Source organism: Sceloporus occidentalis, unplaced genomic scaffold (assembly GCF_023333645.1).
Source record: "Sceloporus occidentalis isolate IW3139 unplaced genomic scaffold, rSceOcc1.0.p SCAF_10, whole genome shotgun sequence".
NCBI lineage: Eukaryota > Metazoa > Chordata > Lepidosauria > Squamata > Phrynosomatidae > Sceloporus > Sceloporus occidentalis.
Window position 1 is genome coordinate 24,229,745 of NW_028316990.1, and position 24,204 is coordinate 24,253,948.

At 44.7% G+C, this 24,204-nt stretch overlaps 1 protein-coding gene across 1 annotated transcript in view; it reads left to right on the top strand.

Annotated features, from left to right (window-relative positions):
- The window catches only part of LOC149306226 (lipase maturation factor 1-like), a 92,701-nt gene extending 68,712 nt beyond the window's left edge, over nucleotides 1-23,989 (top strand). Inside the window, exons 5-9 of the mRNA XM_089539995.1 lie at nucleotides 7,181-7,364; nucleotides 11,297-11,450; nucleotides 14,284-14,467; nucleotides 18,359-18,471; nucleotides 23,690-23,989. Coding sequence (XP_089396121.1) covers nucleotides 7,181-7,364; nucleotides 11,297-11,450; nucleotides 14,284-14,467; nucleotides 18,359-18,471; nucleotides 23,690-23,864 — 810 coding nt within the window. The 3' untranslated portion in view covers nucleotides 23,865-23,989. The remainder of the gene's footprint in view (nucleotides 1-7,180; nucleotides 7,365-11,296; nucleotides 11,451-14,283; nucleotides 14,468-18,358; nucleotides 18,472-23,689) is intronic.
- The last annotated feature ends 215 nt before the right edge of the window (nucleotides 23,990-24,204 follow it).

The window sequence follows — 24,204 nt, forward strand, 5'->3', positions numbered from 1 at the left end:
GATACATACATTTGGCTTTTATGCATCATGAAAATGAAGCCCAAGAGGAGTTGGCCAGCAAACAAGTTAGATGTTGCAAAGGCATGAGCAACAGAGAGGGGGACTTCGGTTGGCGAAAGGAGTGCATTAAATTAACTCCTAGTTTGGCATTTTCTGCTCCCTCCATGCAGCGCCCCTAATTTATTTTTTTAATCATGGAAAAGCGTCTCCCCGAACCCGGTGCCGTAAACTCTTTATTTTGCTAGCGGCGGTGAGCAGCCCTATGGGCGTCATTGCAATTCAAGCAAACGTGAGTCCAGTTCCCCCCTCCGAACGTGGCTGGCTTCTCTCAAAATAAACCCGGCGCTGGCTTTTGACAAGCTCTAATGAAAAACAAATTGTTATATTACTTAGAAAAATAATTTGAAGGAAGCCTGAATTAGTTGCCGAGGTGGGAAAGTTTCGGCTACTTGAAAATAGGGGTTTGGGGAAGGTTATTTATTTTAAAACGTTGGGTTGGCCTGCTCTCTCGGTAAGAGACAGCCTTGTTTGTTTCAGGGCTCACCTCGCCGGAGACGTGAATCATACTTTTTTAATCATGATGTGAGCCTGACGGATTGGGAACAGTCACAGGAATAGGACTGTTAGCGGTCCCAGGATGGTGGCGAAGTGGCTCTTGGGCCGCGGATTGGTAGGGCATCCCATTAATCTAAGAGCATTTTTGCTTCGAAAAATGAAAAGGAACAACGTCATTTAAAAAGAAAAAGTCCAACAACTTTTGCGTGCCTTCAAGTCATTTCCATCTTATGGCGACCATAAGGTGAACCTGTTCATGGGGTTTCCTTGTCAAGATTTGCTCAGAGGAGGTTGCCATTGCCTTCCCCTGAGGCTGAGAGAGTCTTACTTGCCCAAGTGAACTTGCCCAAAGGGTTTCATGGAAATCAAGCCCTGGTCTCCAGAATTGTAGTCCAACACTCAAACCACTGCACCACATTACCAACTTAGAAATAAGAATGTAACTATTTGTCACTTTTCAAGAGGCCATTCCAGAACAAGACTTCAGAATCTGGGTATCTTTGCCCTGCAATCGAGGATACTCGGTCCAGACAGGATTCGCCAGGGATGCTTTTGCATGCACAAATATGGCACTGCGGTTCACCTTTAACTTCTATGCCTGCGTCCTATCGGTATTTGTAGGTGGGTGAGGAACTGGAGATCTTTGGCAGGCAATTCTAAACACCTTGTGAAAGTACAAGGTATTGTAGTAGTATTGCTGTGTGCTTTCAAGTCACACGACAACATCACAATATCTTGCTACAATATCTTGCAGTTTCACAAGGTATTTAGAATTGCCTGCTGAAGACCTCCAGTGCCTTCAAGTTGGTTTTGACTTATGGCGACCCTAAGGTGAGCCTATCGTGGGGTTTTCTTGGCAAGATTTGTTCAGAGGAGGTTTCCCCTTGCCTTCCCCTGAGGCTGAGAGAGTGTGACTTGACCAAGGTCACCCAATGGGTTGCGTGACCGAGCTGGGAACTGAACCCTGGTCTCCAGCGTCACAGTCCAACACTCAAACCACTATCCCACGCTGCCATAGAAGGCATAAAGGTGGTGGTGGTGATGATGATGATGATGATGATGATGATGATGGTCTTTGAAATGTTTGACCTGCCTGTCCCTAGCCCAGAATCTAACCCTACAACCCTGCGCCTGTCCTTGGTGGGTTCAGTTTCAGGTTGTGCATCTCAAGAGCAAATCCATGATCCAAGTCCTGCCAGAAGTGTGCATTGCAGACAGTTATTTCACCTGGGCCACTCTTGACTTCAGAGGAGAGGTGTTTATCCCCCTGCTTTGTTTTTATACCTCTATGGGGATCCCGGCCTTTGATGCCAGACCTCCTTAGGGGTATCATTTACTCTCTGCAGCCGGACGAAAGTGACTTTTCTGGCAGCTGTTTTTCCTGCAGTGTTTCAGCAACCAGACTTTTGATACTCTCTCACTCTCTCTGTCTCCAGTATCACTTTCTGCAAATGGAAAGGAGAGCAGAGCTAGCTAGACACAGCTCTTCCCCTTTCAGGGCAAATGGGATACCTCTTGACAAAATGTAAACCTCATTTGAAATCCAGCGCATGTGGCATCTTTCAAAGATTGGGATTTTCCAGGCATCAGCACCGCGCATGACAGTTTGCCAGTTTGCCCAATTGCTTATTAGTATTACTGAGCTAGCAAAATCATGGATCCAAGGCTAGCTGTGAGCGGGCTATAGGATTTCGGACGGAGCATCCCATGGAAACACAAGAGAGACAGGGAGAGATGTAACTCCAGTCTCAAAATTTATTGGGATAGGGCTTGGCACCTTTCACACCAAGCCCCCATGGAAATTAGAGGCTGTGGTCAGATTCGTGATTCTTTTCTGCTTGTCCCTGGGGGCGGTTTCCATCACAGCAGGAACATGGATGCCTTGTGGCTGAGATCCTGACCTCAAAATCTGTGCGGCACAGCTGGAAAGGGAGGCCCAGCTGAACCCAGGCCAGGTTGGACTTGCCTCCTGTCCCTTTGGCGCTTCGGCATAAACACGCTGGTTTTGCAGAACCCTTTGGGTTTCTTTGGAGCTGTCAGAACAATTTGTACCGCGCAACTGTAGGCAAACCGCAAGAAAACAATGCGTGTCCCATGTCCTTAATATGAAAAAGCAAAAGGCACAGAGAGCCAAGGTTTCCCGGCAGTCGATGTGTCCCCCCATCCATGTACTTTCCCCAAATCTGTCACACCTGGATGTAATTGTATGTCTTCTTTTAAAGGAAATGTTGCCGATGATACTTCAGAGTTAAAGGGCTGAATTTATTTCAGATATTTGTAGAGTCCAAGCTTTGCACAAAAGGCAGGTATACACCAGGGGTAGGCAAAGTGAGGCCTGTTGGCTGCCTGCGGCCACTTAGGACCCTTTTTTGCCCTCCCCCGGGTCAAATGCTTGCCGCATTATGCCTCCCAAAATACCTGTAGGGTATTTTCACAACAGTTTTTAGTTTTGATGGGCTATGTTAGGCACATGGGAGGCCTTGTTTAAAAATAGGAAGCAAACAAGAAGTGACTATTTGGATGAGTTGAAGGCAAATGCACACACATGGGTGTACCAACATTTGCATGTATGTCTGTGCAATGCAGGATTTCTAATGCTGTCCAACAGTGGTCGAGATCTTGCATCACTCGATCATAGCATAATATCCATGGGTGGACTTATGTTATGCTAGCACTAAGATGTCCCTACACAAGTCTGGCACATTCCTGAATGGCAGGAGCCTTATGGTCCCTTCCAACTCTATGATTCTAAGGAAGCTACGGTTGCCCTGAGCTATTAGGGCCTGAATTGGAATAAGCAATGCTTGTTGCTATTGTTATTTGCAATCTTGTTTGACTTTGACTTATGGTGACCCTATCCATGAGAGACCACCAACATTATCATGCTGATGATCGCAATTCTTGGAGATCTCTCATTGATAGGGTCACCATAGGTCAAAGCCAACTTGATGGCAAATAACACTAACAACAAACATTGCTTATTCCAAACAAGAGGACATAGTCCTGCAGAACAACTGACGCTGAATGTCTCTCTTTGTTCCTATGGCTTTTCTCCTCTGCATCAAGGAAGGAACTTCCTAGAGTTGCCGAATCCACTGTGAACACTTCTTGCAGTGACATGTGGCATGCTCTCCTCACCTCTCCAGGGCCTTCCATCTAGTTTTTATGGATGGACACCGTGACACCTTTGCTTAGGCTCCACCAGCAATACTTGGAGATATTTTGGCACTCGACCCTGGAGGGAGGCGGGCGGCTGTTGAAGGCAGAAACTTGACACTCAAGTGCTGAGTTTGGGTTAAGACCTGTAAGTCTGACAGGGCAATAAATTTCCTTCACTTCTTGTTTTTTAAAGGAGATGGAAAGGCCTCTCTCTCTCTCTCTCTCTCTCTCTCTCCTTCCCTCCACACACCTCTTTTCTTTCTTTGTCTCCCTTCTTAAAAAACCCAAATTCCTGGAAATGACTTGGCAGGACAACCACAGGGTTCTCCTCACTTGGGAGGTGTGTATGTGTGTAGCATGCACTTGTAAAATTTGGGAGGGTGCCTTGGCTCCCTGGCTTGCCCACGGCTTTCCGCAGTCTGCCACTGGTTTAGGTTACACCTTGAATTCCTTCGTCGTTCCACCTGCAACCGGGAAATCAATGCGTGATGTTTTTCCAAGATCCCCTTTGAGTTGCATGGAGCTCCCATTTGTATCTGGTCCTTGCTGAACCCTTTTGCTCAACCACAAGAAAGTTGCCAACTTCACACTGGTAGAGGCTGGTGGCTCCCATGTCAAAAGTTTCCCAAAGTTTGATAAACCTATTTTTCAATTGTCGTTCCCTGAACTTCGGGAACCCTGAAGATGGGAATATTGGAGGGATGAGTAGATTTGCAATTTGGGACTTATTCTGTGCAAAAATTGCAGAGGGTTGTTTTCTGCAGAAAACAGCATTTTCTGCACCGAAGACTTTCTGTGCAGAAAAGAGCATTGCTATGTAGGAAAAAAAGTCTGTGTAAAAATTCTGCACCAAAAACCTCATACTTCCCCCTTTTGTTTATTATTATTATTATTATGACACTTGAACGACAATGAATGACACCTGAACGACAAATCTTCTTCAAACTGACTTTCTAACACTGGGGAGAAAAATAGCAAAATGGCATATTGTCTACGAGAACAAAGTTTATGAAGACTTGCATCTCCAGTTCAGGGGCCACTGTGGATCCACCACCCCTAAAATGTTTGAATATTATGGAAGATGATAACCAGATGTAGATGGTTGATAATCGGGTATCAATTCCAAGTTGGCAGGAGCACTTTTCAAAGAGACCAGCACCTGATTTATGGGAAAACAGAAATCAGAAGGGGGGAGGATGTACTTTGCTTTCTGCTGAGGATGAGAGAGTGTGACTTGCCCAAAGTCACCCAGGGGGTTTCCACAGGCTGAGCGAGGATTTGAACCTGGTCTCCAGAGTCGTAGTCCAACACTCAAAGCACTATACCAAACTGGTTCCATAGCCTACTGGGAGACTGGCTGATTCCTGGACAGTCTTGTCCATGCAAATTCCTTTTGCCCTCACGCCAACAGACCATGTCTCGAACAGTTTGCAAACTGCGTCTTCCAGCTCCAACTTGACACAAATTTCGTCTGGCAGAGAATATGAGCTTCCAATGCCTACTGTATGCCTATAACAATCTGCGATTCAAACCCCACCACCTTGCATGCTTTTCTGGGGGTATCTCCCCATTTTTCTAGCACTGGGGGGGCTCTTTCACCAAGGGTGAGGGGAGCGAAACATGAGGAATAATTGTTACAGGTTTGGAGGGGGGGCTCAAGGAGCAGAGAAACAACTCTTTCTCCCCTGAAATTAATCCAGCGAGAGCCATGAATCCACAGTATTTCATATCACACTTCATAAAACTCCAGTCATAATCCATAAAACTGACATTATTAGATTAAAACAAAAACAAAAATGGGGGGCTCAGCTCCTCCTCTCGGGCCTGGGCTCATTAGACATTCTGTAGTTTTATAACCTTACAGTTCCTACCCAATTACCGTGATTAATACTGTGTCTTAATAAAAGAAATCCTTCGCCGACGCTGGGCTAGAATTGGCAGTCAAGGGTTGGGTTGGAAGAGGTCAGACCTTAATGCGATCCAGGTCTGGCCGGCCTTGTTCTGCTTTGCAACCTGTTTTCGAGACCAAGGGTCAGTCCTGGTAACATTGGGGGTGTTTTTGAGGGGGGGAAATCGGGGCAAGACGAAAGAAATCCAGCCACGCATCCTGTTTGCCTCGGGGACTCCCATCCTGGTGACAAGCTTCCCACGCTGTTAGCCATAATTTGGAATTATTGCATTTTGGAGTTATTGCAAATAATTATTTGGAATTACTGCGTTCTCCATTTCTATATTTCATTTCCCTGCCTCAGGAAGGAAAGCCTCTTGGGTTTTGGAGACACGGTGTGGCCAAGATTGGGATCCCACAGCAATGACTGGTGGCTTCCGTGTCAGTGGTGACATGACATCTGATCCATGCTTTTTAGGCTGAAATTTAAAGGTGTCCTGAACCCACTCCCCAAAACAGCTTCAGCACCTTGGATAGCATTTGGAAAGATCAGGATAAACCCCAGAGCGCATTCACCACCCTTCCGATGACGAAACCCTTCACCCCTAAAAGCCTTGTTTGGAAAGGCTTTGGCATGGCACTGTCTAACTTCTCCTGGTGCACCTGCCATCTCTGGACAAGGTTGAACAATGGCATGGAAATACCATGAAAACCCCAAAAGAGGACGGTGAAAAAAAATACGCTTCAAGCCGAAGAACATCTGCTCAGAGAGAATGTGTCAAGTTCATCAGTCCACCTTCATTTCAAACATTTTCAGAGGCCAGATTTGGATTAGGTTGGAATCCTATTTTCATTTCATTTCATTTCATTTTTGACAGCTGGTAGGAATAAGATTCTTGCCCTTCTGGTTTCCAAGCAATAAAGGGATGTGAATCATTACCCCCCCCCCCCCCAATTCAAAAATAAAAAACCTGAGAAAACAGAATGGACCACCCACTTTAACTCTGCATAAAGTGGTAAAGTGATCCTGTGTCAGAAGTGGCAAACCAGGGAACTGCTTTCCTAAAATTGCCTCAATATTATAAAGTGGAGTGCGGGGATCGAATTAAATAAGAGATGTGAGATTTCCTAGCAAAGTAGCTAATTGGGAAATATTAATAGCGTGGGTTGCTTAACCTTCACCTTGGCGGGTGAAAACCGCTTTCGTGAAATGTCTTAATCGGGGGGTATTTTCTGAACCCTGTGAAGATCTGAATGTATTGCAGGGAATAAAACTGCCCTGAATCTACATGATCCAAGGATTTACCCCCACAATGGGATTCATTGAGTAGTTGTTATTGTTGCCATCATCATCATCATCATCATCATCATCATCATCATCATCATCATGATGTCTTACCTGCTCCTCCCTATGGATTGTGGCAGGGAACAACAACAAATGAACATACAACGTACATCGGAGCTCTCTGACAGAGATCCCATAGTTATCCTGGATCCAAACCATGTATTTGAGCGCAACCAGACTTCCTTCTACTCGCCTCCCACAAACTCACTTTTCCCTTTCCTGGTTGCTCCTAGGTTCTCCTCATCATCAGTGGGAACCTGAGCTTCCTCAACTGGTTGACCATTGTGCCCAGCATCGCCTGTTTCGATGATGCCTCCTTGGCCTTCCTTTTCAGCTCCAAGAAAGGAGGCACAAAGGACCGAGTCCAGGAGATGCAAGTTGAAGAGGCAGCAGGGAAAACACCGACTTTGCAATACGGTAAGTCGTTTTTTCCTCTCTTGAAACTAAGCCATAAATTGCTTCTATTGGTTTCCGGTCTCATGGTGTCCATGTTAATGTGGCAGTGGATCCACTCCAGGTTTTAGACTGAACTTTAAAGGGGCAATGTGAGACCCCCCCCCCCCCCCCCCCACATACATAATATTCCTGGTTCGCAGCATTACTGGGGTAGCTTTGGGAAGCAGTGTTTCCCTAAAATTGCATCAGTAAGTTTTTAATTGATTGTAGCCTGCTCTCGTTATGCTAGTCTGAGGCTATATTTGCCCTAATAATCCAGTTTGGCACCATGTTAACTGCCATGGCTCCGTGCTATGGAATTCTGGGAACTGTAGTTTGGTGAGATATTTAGCCTTTCCTACAAATGCTGCCTCGTAGTGTGGTGGAATCTCCTTCTTTGGAGGTTTTTAAGCAGAGGCACACAATGTCATGTCCATCTTGCTGCTGCCTTGCATTCAATTCGTTACTATTTTGCACCTTTCTATTGATAGGCAAAACCCGTCAATGGGCTCCCTGTCTCACCATATCCCTTTACAATTTTCATTTGCGAATCTTGAGAGTTGGGAATTTAGCCTTCTTAAAATAAACAAAAGGATAAAACAGTCCAGAATTTCGAGACATCCTCCATTTAGCAATGTCCTATGGCTGTCTTGGCTACTGTTCCTCCTCTGCTACATTTTGTGAAAGCTGGATGATAACTCCTCTACTGCATGACCCTTTGGACACAATATATATATATGTATGTGTGTATATATATATATCTCAGTTATTTGAGTCTGGGAAGTAAAGATGTTCCTCTTGAAACATCCCGGTCTAAAACGTATGTCGATTTTTATATTAACTGAATTCCTCTCTCATTTGGTTTCCGTTCAATGTAATGCATCTGGCCCTTCGGAAATACCTCTCCGACTTTCCCAAATGTGTACAAGGGGACCTCATTTGGGAATCATCATCAGATGCTTCTCCCAAAATATTCTTAGACTAAACAGTTTATCGGGGCTTTGTAGTAGGTTTAAACAGCAGCCGTTCTCCTGCAGAGAGAGGAGATGAATTATTTGTATTGGTCTTTAATTTTTAAAAAAATAAAATCTCAGGACATAGGAAGGGTCACGCTTTGCTTATGTATCTGATGTCTGACAACATCCTTTCCTGTTTCCATTACTGTACGCAAAGCTGCTCATGTAAGCCCAAGATCTCAACAAACTGTGGCCTCCTGAGTCAGTTTGCATGCATGGGGAAACGTCAAAATCATCATCATCATCATCATCATCATCATCATCATCATCATCATCATCAAAAGCAATAAAAGAGAAAGTCCATTATTGTGCCCCGAGGGTCCTATAGGGTCACTTTTTTTGCTCTAAAATACCTCAGATATATATCTCGAGGGTGTGGGAGGCATTTCCAAATGTTTGGGTCAAAACAAAATTCTGTAAAAGAAGGTTTTTGGTCTCAAAAGGTCCTCTGCGGGTTCAGAAAGTTCCTCTAGCGGACATTTGGGAGGCGAATTAGTGGAGAAAAAAGGACCTTTTTCCTTTTGCAAGAGAAGGTCCGATGGATAAGGTTACAGTTCTCCAAGGTTTTCTGGAAGTCTAATGCAGGCCTTGAACCTTCTCCAGTTGCCCACCTCTGGTTTCGATGGATTTGAAAAGAATTGGCAAGTCATTCCTTGCGCAAAATGCAAACATCCTCATCTGCCCCAAGACTTTTTTACGCTGACACTTGAGAAGTCGGAGTGTTCATAAATATTCCATAACGCTAGTAGCAGCAGCTGTGCCAAAATGCATGTGAATGTGTTGAAGCCATCTATCTTAACAGCCAATAGCTCTTGGAGTTTCGAACAGGATAGCTGGTGCTGGCTCCCATTCCTTTGCCCATTTTATACGATCTGGTGGGAAAGTTTTCCTGCCATCCACTGTGTTCTTTGCTTTTATTGGATCGCTCGCACCACCTCTCATTCCAACAACATTAAGCGCACTAAAAATGGCCTCTACAGGTTGAGCCTCCCTTATTCGAAATGCTTGGGACCAGAAGTATTTTGGATTTTGGAATACCTGTATTTGCATATACGTAATGAGAGATCTTGGCGATAGGACCCAAGTCTAAACACAACATTCATTTATGTTTCATATGCACCTTATGCACATCGCTTGAAGGTAATTTTATACAATATTTTAAAATAATTTTGTGCATGAAACAAAATTTGTGTACGTTAAATCACCAGAAAGCAAAAGAGTCACTATCTCAGCCACCCATGTGGACAATTTTTGGAATTTGGAGTATTTTGGATTTCAGGTTTCTGGATAAGGGAGACTCAACTTGTATCTTGATGCCAAAATTTATGAACATGGGTTTTCTGGTGGCTTTGTTTCAAGGCTTTGTTTCGTGAACAACTTAATCATTTTGGGGGACATATAGGGAAAGAAGCAAGCAAGCAAGGGTATCCTTCCAAAGCTAGCCATGCTTTTCTTTTAACATGTGAAGACTTTGTTATTAATGGAGCTGCATTTTCAACATTCTTCTTTTTAGCCTCTTTCCAGACTATTTAGAGAGAAGTAGATTTTCAGAAAGATATGGCATAGCTCTTTGGCTGAAAAGGGTAACGTTGAGACTTTTCTCCCCCAAACTTTTCTTTTTAAAATAAGCAAATGTTTGTTTCCCTATTGGGCCAAGGGAGGAATCTGGGTCACCAAAGGACTCCTTAAAATGGTGGTCAAGAGGAAATGAGGATCTCTGCTCCACAAAATTCCTGGGCTGCCAAATACTAGTTATTCCGTTGTTACACAGATGTGTTGCGAGGTTGGCAACACTTTCCAGAAAAAGCTAATTTATTTTATTTTTTGCAGAAGCTGGGTGCAATGAAAAGTCCCTGCCCTCAGGAGTTTACAGTCTAAATTTCAAAAGCCAGTTAACAAAGCAGTTGGGAATGAGGAGCAGAAGACAAAAAGAGAGAGGAAATGTCGGATATGTCCACACTGCAGATATAAAGCAGTTTGGCCCCACTTTAACTGCTGTGACCCATACTGAGGAGGGATCTGACTTGTTTTTACTTGCTCCAGAGACTAGGACCCGGAGCAATGGATGCAAGCTACAAGAAAAGAGATTCCACCTCAACATTAGGAAGAACTTCCTGACAGTAAGGGCTGTCCGACAGTGGAACACACTTCCTAGGAGTGTAGTGCAGTCTCCTTCCTTGGAGGTCTTTAAACAGAGGCTACATGGCCATCTGTCGGGGATGTTTTGATCTGGATTTCCTGAATGGCAGGGGGTTGGACTGGATGGCCCTTGCAGTTTCTTCCAACTCTATTATTCTATTCTACAGGTTCCTCACCAAACTACAAATCCCTTATTCTGTAGGATATAGTCACGGCACTTAAAGTGGGATCAGACTGCTTTGTTTCTGCAATGAGGATTCACCTGTAACCTTGCAAGTGTTGTGATAAGTCACAGGGCTTTTGGTGTAGCATTCTTCCCTATTTCCATTGGGATAACTTCAGCATGGTTAGGGAGCCACACAGACTGTTATAAATGCCCCAGAATCCCCAAATATTCATTTCTGTTTTTGAAAAATAGCAGGTTTTGATGTTGCACAGTAGGAGGAAGAAGGGGCCGTTTTTGTTACTCCAGGGCTGCATCCGTGCTGCAGAAATAATCCAGTTTGACATGGCTTTAACTGCTCTGTCTCAATGCTATGGAATTATGAGAATTGTACTTTTGTGAGACATTTAGCCTTCCCTGTCAGAGGGCTCTGGTGACACAACAATTTCCAGAATTCCACAGCATTGAGCCACTGACAATGGTGGGACTGTGAGAAAGACTTCTTCCAAGGAACGTAAGATTTAGGCGAGCTTGTATAGGGAAATACTGTCTTTCAGAGTCCCAGGACCTCTGCTTTCCTCTTGCCTTTTCCACAGGCAGCTACATCCGCAAAGTCGTGAACATATCCTTTGGGCTCCTGATCACCTTCCTCAGCATCCCGGTGGTTGTCAATTTGCTGAGCTCCCAGCAAGTCATGAACACTTCCTTCAATCCTCTCAGGATAGTCAACACCTACGGAGCATTTGGAAGGTAAGACTCAGCCAGTGAAGGGGGGGACACCAAGCTGCCGTCTTTCCGACTCTCCCCATCTTTTGCTGTGTCCTTTCACTTGGTGCAGAGGGACATTTTTGAGCCAGGATGAGTTGGTTGGATAGACAGATTTCCCCCCAGCAAGGTTTAAGGTCTTGAGTATATTCAAGTTGTTGTTGTTGTTGTTGTTGTGTGTCATTTCCAACTCATGGAGACCCTCAGAAGGAGCTATCATGGGGTCTTCTTGGCATGATTTGTTCAGAGGAGGCTTGCCATTGCCTTCTCCTGAGGCTGAGAGCATGTGACTTGCCTAAGGTCACCCAGTGGGTTTCATGGCTGAACTGGGAATCAAATCCTGATCTCCAGGGTTGTAGTCCAGCACTCAAACCACTACATCACACTAGATTTCAGTATATTCAAGAGCGGTTGCTAAATAAATAAAGAAATCATGTTTTGGGGGCAATAATAACAACGGTTTAAACATTCTGAACCCCATGTTCTTCAGCAGGTGAGGTAGAGCTCCCCCTCCTCAGTCCAAGGGTGCATCTAGACGGTAGAAATAATGCATAGTTTTCCTACACAAAACATCCGCGCACAAATTTTGCATGGAATAATTCTCAAACTGAAAATTCTCACCAGTCCAGGGTTCTTCATGTCACAGTTTCTTGACACTTGAGAAACATTGGTTTTTCAACCATCTTTGAATCTTCTTTCCATCCTTAGTTTGCAAATTATTCAATGCCACTTTAACCGCCATGACTGCATCCTGCAGAATCCTGGGACTCATAGTTTTGCAAGGCACTAGCACTCATTTGGCAGCGAAGGCAAAAGACCTTGTGAAACCACAAAATCCTAGGATAAACCTAGGGCCGTTCCTATCTCCCCCCATTGAGCCTCACCCCATTCACACCATATCTTCAGTGATTTAAAGGGATGGAGGCAAACACCATAAGCCATTTCTGTCTAAAGGTAGATGTTTGGGATGCAATGATGTCACATGCACCTCTTAAGGTGTCACTTGGTGCATCTGTACCCCTCGCACACCCCTAGAGATTCCCCTGGTTGCTCCGTTTATGTATGAAGTAATTTTTCCAGCCATCCTTGATGGTTTTGTGTAGTCTTCACTGAGCATAACCTTGGTCTTTTTAAAGATGTTTTTGTACCATATTCAGACTGATAATGAGTTGGGGAGGCCCTTGGCTTACGCGGGGGATCCGTTCACCCCCCCGCGTAAGCCGAAAAACGTGTATGCTCGAGCCTCATTCACTTGAATGGGGCTCGTGCATGCAGTGGCATGGCGGTGTGGCGGTGCAGCGGCACAGCAGTGAACGTGCGCCATAGGCGCGCATCCCATTCAAGTGAATGGGATGCACAGCCCCTTGCACCCCGCGTGCTCCTGCGCAGCTCTCCACTGGTTTGAGCATATGCTCAAACCTGTGTATACCGTGCCCGCGTATGACGCAGGCACACTATATCTCCATTGAACCCTTTTTCACCCATAGACCTCTTGGATGATCTTGGCGTCTTTGGAACAGTGCTAGCTTGTTTTCCTTGGGTTGTTGTTTCTCAAATCTCTCCCCCAACCAAGGCACCCTTCCTGGTCCCCTCCTGCATTTTGTCTCTCTTCAAGTCTTGGAGGGTTTCTGTTTTGATGGTTGCCAGAACCCTGTGAATGTGTGACGGAGCGCTGCTATAATATGTTTGTAATTCCAGCCTATGTAAACCAATAAAAAGAGGATTGCAGCTCATAATGAATATATGATTATGTGAAGGTTGACATGTTTCAAATAGCACAGTAGGAGCGGGCTTTTTAGTAGTAATTTGGTGTCCCGGATTTACAGCGTGTTGGTAAGTGCCAGGCAATGGGCTGCTTCTCGAAACTCAGCCGGTTGAGCAACGGGAGTCCTGGCTGGAAACTATGAGAATATGTTGAGATTCAGGTAGGGATTTCTGCCTGTGGCATGTTTAACTGCCAACATCTAGCACCAGTTGGGAACTTGCTCTTAAACCAGGAGGCACTGGTCCAGTAAAAGGTGAGGATGACATTGTTGAATCAGGCCAAACTGCCACCTAATCCAAGAGTGGGAACGTAACCTCCAGCATTTCTCAGATGAAAACCAGGCCAACAAACACCAGAGTGTGGCCAAGACAGCAAAAGTTATGGATGAGGAAGAAGTTGCCAGTGCGCCGAGGGTGCAGCAGTTTGGCCTGAGCCTACTGGGAAGGACATAATCCGTAGCTACCTTGCAGAAATTCAAGAAAACCTTGTTAGTGAATTGCAAAGATGCACATCTGAACATTGGCAAGAGTGCTCAAATGCTCATTGTACATCAGGCACATTTGTGCTTTGGCACTTCGTATCCAGTGTCCATATTCACAATGGGAAGTGCCCCAATACACATTGGTGCCCATTAAGCATTGGGCCATGGTACATCAGTTGCACTACTGGCTACCATTGCTTAATGGACACCTGCACATTGTAGCATCCTAGCAGCCCTGCGCTGAATATGAACATTACGAAACTACTCAGCCCAATGTGAAGTCGAAGGCTTTCATGGCCGGCATCCATAGTTTTTTGTGGGTTTTTCGGGCTATGTGGCCATTTTGTAGAAGAGTTTATTCCTGACGTCTGAAGATGCCAGCCACAGATGTTGGCGAAACGTCAGGAATAAACTCTTCTAGAACGTGGCCACAGAGACTGAAAAACCCACAAACAACTACTCAGCCCAAATTTGTGCCCACATTTACAAAGCCCTAAGCCTGAAGCAGAATGCCAGCCATGATATTTAAACCACTGTTATATGGAAAAATAAGTTTGGACTCTTTTCTGCAGCATCACTAAAGAAAGGACAGAGGTTATAATCCAAGGGACATCTAGCGCGGATCCCAATGACCCTGCTGCAGTTTGGGAAGAGTACGAATTTAAGTGCAAACCTGGGGACCTGCGTCGGAGACCCTGCCTGATCAGTCCTTACCACTATCGCCTGGATTGGCTGATGTGGTTCGCTGCATTTCAGGTAAGTGAGTCCAGTTTTGCAGTGGGGTCTGTGAGTTGGAAATGCAAAGATGAAAAGTGAGGAGATACTGCAAAATAAGAGGAGAAAGCTAGCAGCTAGCTTCACTGCTGAAATAAACAGGACTCAAATTGTATGGATAGCCACACATTCCTGTGCCCAAATTCAAATCAGTCAAGAAGGCTTACAAGAAGAGAACTCTGCTGAAATGTGGTGCTAGCAGTTATACCAGGGACTAATGTAAAGACAAATTGAATCAGTCCAACAAGCCTGAACTCTCACTAGAAGCTAAAATGACTAGTCTGATGTATTTTGGACAAATCTTAAGATGATATGAGTTACTGGGGGGAAATGGTAATACTTCGTAAAGTAGGGAAAGACAGGTGGATTGCTTCAGGCAAGGAAAACATGGTTGACCTGAGTTTACAAGATCTGAACAGGGCTGTTAAGAGTCTTGGGGTCTTTCATTAATAGGGTTGCCATAAATTGTAGTCAACTTGAAAGCAGGTAGTAACAACACAGGAGAAAGTGGACAATGACTGACAATTCAACAGGCTCATCCACTGGAGAGTCAGGAGAAATAAAAGAAGTCGGTTACACAGTGCATTGTTAATGATACTTCATCCAAATGGATTATTCCTGCAGTGTGCATGCAGCCCAGGATACCTTTAACACTTCTACAAGTGTATCGCTCTCTTCCAAGCATCATCTACAATAATATTCAGGTTAGACAGGCATTGCTCCAGTGGGGCTGTTGAACGCAGCCATTTGAACACCAGAGGCAATCTGGGACCTGAAAAGCTGCCAAAACCCACACAAGGCCTGTGGGAGAAACCCTTCCTCATCTCTTTTGTGCTCCTCACGACAGGCTGGTTTTTGCACCTCATCACTGCTTGATACACGACACTTTTCTCCTGCTTCCTGAAATAGTTTCCCCAGTTTCGGAGGCCATCGGCAAGGCTTCCACCGGAGAAGTGCCGGGATCGTGTTGAAAGGAGCAAACCCAAGGCCTGTCATGGCCAAGGGAGCGGTCCTCAGGTCTCACGTGTTTGGATGGCTGGCACATCCGAAATTTTAGATGCTTGTGGACTCGTGCCGGATCTCCGAGCTCCAAAGAGTAATTTGTTAGTGGATTGCCACTTAATTGCTGCCCTAGATGTGCTTTTAATTGCTTTACATGCAACGGGACAGTGCTTTCCAAGAGAAGGGCTTGTATTACTGTAATTTTATTAGCTGGTATATAAATGTCTCTTTTCATCTCACCTTCTTCAGTTCCTATAAACAGGTCTGTATTTTGAATATCTTGGCATCCCATGGGAGGGTCAGATCTCAGTTGCTGTCTTTCTATTAAGTGTTGGTAAAGACATGATTGATCCAACTAGATGCCATTTCCTTGAGGAAACCGTGTTTTTCTACACAAAACAACTGCACACAAATTTTGAACAGAATAATTCCCAAACTGTGAAAATTCTCATCAGTCCAGGGTTCGCCTCGTCACAGTTTCGTGACACTTGAGAAACATTGGTTTTTCAACCACCTTTGGATCTTCTTTCCATATCTTGTTTGCAAACTGTCAAGCGGATAAATGAGAACGTATTGCTAACTACGCTGAATGTATTGTTAACTATGACCCATTTCAGAGGTGTATCTTGATCTTGGGCTTGCTAAAGTCAACTGCAAAGACAATGGCTCAAAGGCAAGGGAGTCTCATTTTAAATCATCAGCCTTTCTTGCCGAAGAGAAACTAATGCAGGAGAAGGCGCTTTTGAAGTACACAAGGTTGCAGGATAAAAATTTTCTTATCCTCTTCAGATTGCCTATCTTCCACAGCGGGCTCTGCCTTCACCTTTTTTGTTTTAGACAATAACTAAGCCCGCTCTAAGTGCTCGGACAATGCAGAAGGAGGGCCGCTGATATGGCAATGTTGGCGTTTAATAGCCCGGAATCTCATTGCATTAGTATTTCAAAGTTTCCTCCTTCCTTTCACTGAAATGATCAGCAGCCCCAGGACAATGTACAGGGCTCAGGATGTTGAAATACATTCTGCTGGCGGTTTCTGGAGTAAGCCACCTGTTGGAAACAAATTTAAGTAAATAGTAAAGTTATGGCTTTTTTAACATGCATAAAATCTAGGCATTTTATGCACTGGCCAGAATACTTCAGAAGCAGACTGGCGCATCCTGACCCTGAACAAGGTGCCTAGCATGTGTCCAATTTTCCACCCGTTACTTCTGACTTCAGTGGCTGTCCGCACGGGTGTCTCGTTGGGCTGCCCAACATATCCGCCACCCACCTTCGTTTGCTTCTGAGGTCAGAACAAGATGCCAACCGACGAGCACATACTTTGCACCTTGTTCTGACCTCAGAATGGCATCTTGCGGCAGCCTGCCATATAGCCCAGCAGGTCACCCATGCAGACAGCCATCGTGGCGTGGGACTGGAGGGCTCCACATCTTGATCCAGAGCAACAGGTATTTTATTTACCATATATACTTGAGGGAAAATTTTGGGACCAAAATTATGGATTTTGAGGTGACCCGCAGATACGTCGAGGATAAAACCTAGGCTAGGGGCATGTAACCAAGGATCTAAGATGAAGGAAAATGATGCCAAGGAACTTACAAAATGCCAGCCGATATAACTGTTTGTGCCAACCCTAAAGGCTGGCTGGATGAGAGAGTAGAGGGAGGGTCAGTGCTTCCAGGACATATTCCGCTCTTGCTTTTCACCAGGGGATGGTTCCTTTTTTAAAATAAGAGTTAAAGTATAGCTTACATTGATCTCTGGATAAGTCAGCTCAGTTTTTTGGGTCAATTTTTTGACTAACATTTCTAGACTTATTACATGAGTATATACAGTAAATCCATTTTAAGCATGTTATGCTGGTGCAGGATGTGGAGTCAAAGTGACCAGATGTTTTCCTTTTCCAGGACATGTCCCATATTTCATCCTTCTGTCCAGGAGGAATTCCAAAACGTCCTCTATTTTGAGCATGACTAAGAAGCATGCATTTATATTTCTGTGATATTTTTTTAAGCTTTTGTTTGGTCAAGTCCTACACTTTTCTTGTCATTTTTCCACACGCACAACAAGCATTTGACTATCTTAATACTGAATAGTTGTGTCACTTTCTTTGCCTTTAAACTGGGATCACAGCCTTGCAGGTCTATGGCTCTTGACTTTTGCTTTCCTATACTGGCCTCTGCTGCTAGTTTTGAAGAAAAACCCAGTCTTTTCCATGAAGTCCATTCTGTAGAGGTGCAGAGCAGATTCCACAGTAATGTGGTAGGACATTTTGCAAGTGAAGCACTCATTGTGACAATTCCCAAAGGCATGCTTCTCAAAGAGAATCCCCCCAAAATGCAGGCAGCTGTATTGCTCCAGAGTAGCATTCATCTCTATTGAAAGCAGGACTTTTGTAAAGCTAATCACTCTTAATGGTCCATTCAAGACCAAAAGAGTTGGCAGCACAAGGATGGCACACCTCAATATATTGTTGCTGGGAAATCAGTTTCCCATCCAACTGCTGAAAGGTTTGTAGATAAACGCAGGGGGGGGGGGGGTAGGAAGGCACCACTTTAAGTGCCATAGCTCCATCCTACAAAATCTTGGGATTTGCAGATTTGTGAGGCATCAGCACTCTTTGGCAGCGAAAGCAAAAGACCTTGTAAAACTAGAACTGGGATTCCATAGGATGAAGCTATAGCACTTAAAGTGGTATCAAGCTGCATTATTTCTACTGTGTAGATGCACCCATAGTTTTCTGGTTCCTTAATGTCAGTCTCCGTTTAATGACTGAGCCAAAATCCCATATTTTACCAATGCACTCAAAGCTGTTCTGCTTTTCCTGACTTTCAAACCTTTTTTCTCTTTCCCTCCATGCCCTTCCAAAAGACCTACGAACAGAACGAATGGATAATCCACTTAGCTGGGAAACTTTTGGCCAGCGATAAAGAAGTTCTGTCTCTAATGGCATCCAACCCCTTTGAGGGGAAGACACCACCAAGGTAAGCCCAAGTCAAAGAAAAACCCTGTATGTTCATTGCAGACAGGTCAGCAACATGTTGCCTGCATGAAGCAAGCTGTGCTCTTTGCTCGAATTGTGCATGCAGAAATGAAGGAAGGCTCTTGGTTGTTTTTTGTAAGCAGCATTGCAATATGCAAGGGTTTGTTTGGCCGGTGTGTCTGTGTGCTTTATGTAGAAGTTGGTCTAGATATATTAGGTAAAGCTTTTTGTTGTTGCTGCTGCTGCTGCTGCTGCTGCAAGTTTGATATATGTGAACTGAAAAGCAGGTGAGTGTTTTTGTGCGTGCTTTTATAAAATGAGGCCATTGTGGAGCCAAAAGCAACTGAGTGTGAAACTGGACTTCAAGCAAAGCAAGGTTTGCGAAATGTCTGCGCACAACATACGAGGCCCGTCCGATGGTTCATAAAGCATTTTGGTCACCATAAATCTGAAAACACTGGCAGTTTCAGCTAAGAGAATTAATAAGTGATTTAGCCTTGCCCTTGCGGCAGGCAGCTGAAGCCACAGTGGTATGGTTCTGCTTAAGTGAGAAAAGACAATTAAATTTCAATTAGGAAAGAGATCAATAGTGTTCCCTTTCAGCATTACGGGATACAAGCCAAGAGAGGGACACTTCTGTACTCCTTGTGCACTGATCCTGAATTGGCTTACTTAAAAGTAAATCTTGAAGGAACCCAAAAGAGGATGACATTGAGTTAGACATTTCCTCAAATGTCTAACTCAATGGGCCCATGGATTGCAAATGGCTGACAGTGGGTTTGCATGGCCAAGCCAGTATTTGAACCCAGATCTCCAGTAGAGAATCTACTTTGTCCATACAAGATTCCAGGTTTAGCCACTGGTGTGTCCTATCTAAAGTATCAGGCAGTAAGTGATGGGAAGAGACCCTGGGAGGCTACTACTAGCCAGAGTCAAGCGTATACAAGGGTGGTGTCTTCATGGGCCACAACATGTGGTTGTATCGTGTGCACAAACACATTATTCTTTGCATGGGAAACATCATATTCTGCACAGGCAATATGATATCTGTATAGATATACCACTTTCTGTGCAGGAAAAGCAGTTTCCTTTCCAGAAAATGTCGTTTGCTATACACACCAAGAATGTGCAAATTTTTGTACAACGTAAGTCCCATTTTCCAGACAGGAAACATCTTTACATGCTTACTTACGTGCAGAAATACTACATTCTGCACAGGAAAAATATAGTAGTACTGTAGGTTGAACCCCTTTTACCCAAAATGCTTGAGACCAGAGGTGTTTTGGATTTTGGATGTATATGGATTCTGGAATAATTGTATTTGCATATATGCAGATAATGAGATATCTTGGACATGGGACACAAGTCTAAACACAACATTCCTTTATGTTCCATTCATAGAAGATCATTTTATACAATACAGTCAGCCTTCCTTATCCACAGATTTTTTTTATCCACGGATTCATGCATCCACTGCTTGAAAATATTCCAAAACAAAAGTATAAATTCCAAAAAGCAAACCTTGATTTTGCCATTTTATATAAGGGACAACGTTTTGCTCTGCCATTATATTTAATAGGACCTGAGCATCTCCAGATTTTGTTATCCATAGGAGATCCTGGAACCAAACCCCAGCGGATAACAAGGTCCCACTGTATTTTAAATAATGTTGTGCCTGAAACAGGGTTTCTGTACATCAAACCATCAAAACCCAAAGGTGTCTCAGCCACCCATTTAAAAAATGTTTTGCTTTTTGGAATATTTTGGATTATGGAATTCCAGTTAAGGGGGACTCAGTGTTATTAATAATAGCAGCGTGAATGCTCCCCGATCATCCCGGCGTCCCTCAATTTTTAATATTCTGACAAACAGCCCTCGCATTCTGTGCAAGCGGCCATTTCAGCTGTTTTGCAGAGCAGCTCATTCCGCCGGTTGGGTGCCTGTAACGCTTCTGTGTTTGTCTTTTCCCTCCCAAAAAATAATAAGCCCCTCTCATCTGTTCCAGGGAGACAGCTGCACCCTCTGCAACTAATTACAGCTGTCTGGAAGATTTAGGCCCCGGCCATAACAGCTTCAAGATCGCTCCTAATTTTTAACACTTTCACAGTTGGGAGATGTCATTGGGGTCTGACGGGTGGTAGCACTCCAGCTTAGCCCTGCAGCTGCTCCTGGGCATAAGAAGGAAATTGCGGAATGTGGATATCAAAACAAACCCTTCTTAGGTTTTGGCCCGGAGGAGACCGCATCCCCGTCTGCCACTCTCACATGGGACCCTTTGGGCAGAAAGGGATTTGGGGCACAGCAGAAGTACTGCGGTGGGTTGTCGCGCTGACGAAGAAGGAAAATCAGGGGGCACCTGAATTGCTTTGGGATCCCCCCCCCAATAGGGTTTGTATCTCACCCTTTGTCCATAGAACTCAGGCAAGTTTGTTTCCTTTTCGTATGGTTCTGACATCAATCTGGGTCAGGATGAGAGAGATTGGTGTCAGATTTGAACACAACTCTCTCCGGTTCAGGTGCAGTACAGTTAGCCCTCCACATTTGCGGCTTTGACTTTTGAGGATTTGATTATTTGTAGTTTTGGTTAATATGTTCTCACTACTCTAGGTCTTCCAGCGCAACTCTACCAGACGCTTACCATAGAGTTGTTCTGGAGAATCTAGACGTTCCTAGAGAAAACACTCCTCTAGGTCCTCCAGCATGATTCGATGATCAACCTGTGGCAGATGTTGACCACAGAGTTGCACTGGAGGACCTGGAGATTCCTACAGAAGTGTTCTCTTAGGTAAAAAGGATAGTATTTTTTTAATTCGTGGTTTATTCACATTCATGGGGGTCCTTCACCCCTAACCCTAGCGAATGTGGAGGGACCACTTTACTCAGTCTTCTCCATCAGCGTTTGCAAAGACTTGACAATAGGGGTGTAGCCATACTATGGAACAGTTTGACACCATTTAATTGCTCTATCCTACAGAATCCTGGGATTTGTAGTTTGGCGAGGCATTCAGCCTGGCCTATCAGAGAGCTCCCAGGGTTTCGTAGGATAAGACATGGCAGAGTCGTGCCAGACTCCTTTAATTCTGTAGTGTGGCTGCACCCTATGTGAGCAGTTGCCAAGAATATTTTGGAATTATGGATAAGGGAGACTCAATCTGTATCAGTGATTCTTGCAGAATGACACACATGCATACTTCACCTGCTTCTTCACCTACTATACTTCACCCACTTAGTTGCACAACTGCCTTAGTTGCATGGCTAAGTAACATCTCCTGACCCAATCCCACCCAAATCCTGTCTTGCTGAGCATCTCCCTCTCAGTGCGACAGGGGCCTGTTCTCCTATTAACTGGGATGCAGCAGACTGGCATTTCCACTCCATTGCACCAGCAATCTCTGGTGCAAACATGAGAAGCAGGAGCCTTGTCACATTTCCTCTGCATGGCACGAATGAGCTGGAAACATCAGTTTGCTACATCCCAAGCAGCAGGAGAATAGACCTCCATTGCTCACCATGGCTGCTGCTTGGCAAGGCAGGATTGAGAGACATTTCCAATACCTACATATTTCCTCCACTACTGAAGATGTAAGGCTCATGAATATGAATTAGTTATGAGTGCGCAACTCCAGCTTACAGACTCTTAACTGTGACTGCAAACTGACAAGGAGAAATCCCATCGGGGAGCCAGTTATTTGAGACCCATCTTCCTGGGTTTCTGTGGGATACACAGGTTCCCGCGATAAATGCTCCGTCTGCCGTAACAAGCGGTATTCTGTTACAATTTTGTATTCGCACCCTCCCTCCCCAGATTCCATCTCGGCTGTGCAGATTAGCCTCTGTTTTGTCATCGCTGACAAATCGATGTTCCATCTTGCAACAGCAAAAAAAATACCCCCAAAACCATTAACAGCTGTTTTTTCCATCAACTTCACACGAAAACTAAGGGAAGTCTCCCCTTTCCCCTCTAAAAAGCAAGGACAGAGGAAGAGTTAACTCCCAGGGTGTTAATGTTTGTTTGGGACTGGAAAATATCTTCCTAATAGTGACCCTTTGCAGCCTTTCCCTACCCAGCCTTGCTCCAGGTGGTTTGGATTCCACCCTCCATCATCCCCAAATTAGCATGGTGGGGATGATGGTGAAGACAGCAACTGAGCTTGTCGTTGCATGTCTTCCAGTCGTTTCTGACTTTTGGTGACCCCAAGGCAAGCTATCATGTGGCTTTCTTGCCATGATTTGTTCCGCAGAGGTTTGCCATTGCTTTCTCATGAGGCTGAGAGCATGTGACTTGGCCAGCAGTTCTGGGCACCTCAGTTTAAAAAGGATGTGGCCGAAATAGAGCATACCCAGAATGAGGGCAACCAAAATAGTGGAAGATCTGGACACCAGCAGGCCCTCTGAGAAGTGTCTTAGGGAACTGAGTATGTTTAACCTGGAGAAGAGAAGGTTAAGAGGGGACGTGATAGCCATGTTTGAATATTTAGAATATTTATGGACATCCCGCGACATCCCAACATTGCTATCCAATGCCTAGCGAAGAGCTTCAGGGTAATGAACAACAGCAAGGTTTTTAGTGGTTGCCTGTCTAGCTTCTGAATAAAACTTTACTGAGTGCCGGGTTGTTGGATGCAAGGCTCTGGGGTCTCTTGCAAACATGTAAAGTCTCTCCTCGTTATTTTTGCCAGAGGGGCTCAACAGCTCCCGGCCCATAGCATCCCTCAGGGACCGACCCTTGGAGGAAGGGGTTGCAAAGGGGGGCAAACCCGCCCCCTCCGCCAGCCACTGCCAGACTCAATAGCCTTTTTTGTGTTCGACTAACCAAGCCTGGTGGCTCCCATTGAGCTCCTGATGGGACTCAGACATTTTTATATGATGGGTTATTTTATTAATTTCTCCAGCGAACGGCATGTGGGGCAGCCCCACAGAGCCTCCGGTCGGTCCTCCCCTTCCCTGTCAGCATGCTTTCCATTTGTCGGAGGGGGGCTGCATAAAGGAAAGTGTGCGTCAACCAAAACAGTGGTCTGTGCAACCTCCAAATGTGTTTTGTGGGATTGAGGAGTGCCTCTCTTGGCACTTTCTTGTTTTGAGAGAAGTAGACTAATAATACCAATAGCTTCCCAAGGGCTATTATTTCTTGATAATAAAAGTAAGTGTTAACATGGAATTGGGGTCCTGAAATTATACCCTGCTTTGGTTCTCACCTTTTTGCTCTCTGCTCCTTCCAGGTGGGTCCGAGGTGAGCATTTCAGGTACAAGTTTAGCCGGCCAGGAGGGAACCATGCAAAAGATGGGAAGTGGTGGATCCGGAAGAGCATTGGCCCCTATTTCCCACCAGTCAATCTGAAGGGATTGAAGAAGTTTTTTAAGGCTCGAAACTGGCCGCTCCCGACGCAGAATTGATGACGGGACAAAGGTCGACACAAATCGTGTCCAAGGATTGTTGACTGCCTTGCCTTGGACTATTTTCCCTTTTATATCCCTTCGTTGGTTCATAATTTTTACACTAAAGAGCACAAGATGGTTTACATGGAACGCATTGTTGCCCATTGTGTTGCATTGGATGTATGGGCTTGGATTTATAAGGTTTTGTTTATGAGTTCTAAGAAGAGGTTCACCTTGAAAATGGGTTTCACATGATCTAATAATGATGATAATACTTTATTACCCTTCTTGGTTAGGGATTAGAGAGGCGGAAAATATTTTCAAAATTGCCGCCCAGACAAAAAAGTGCTTCTTGAGT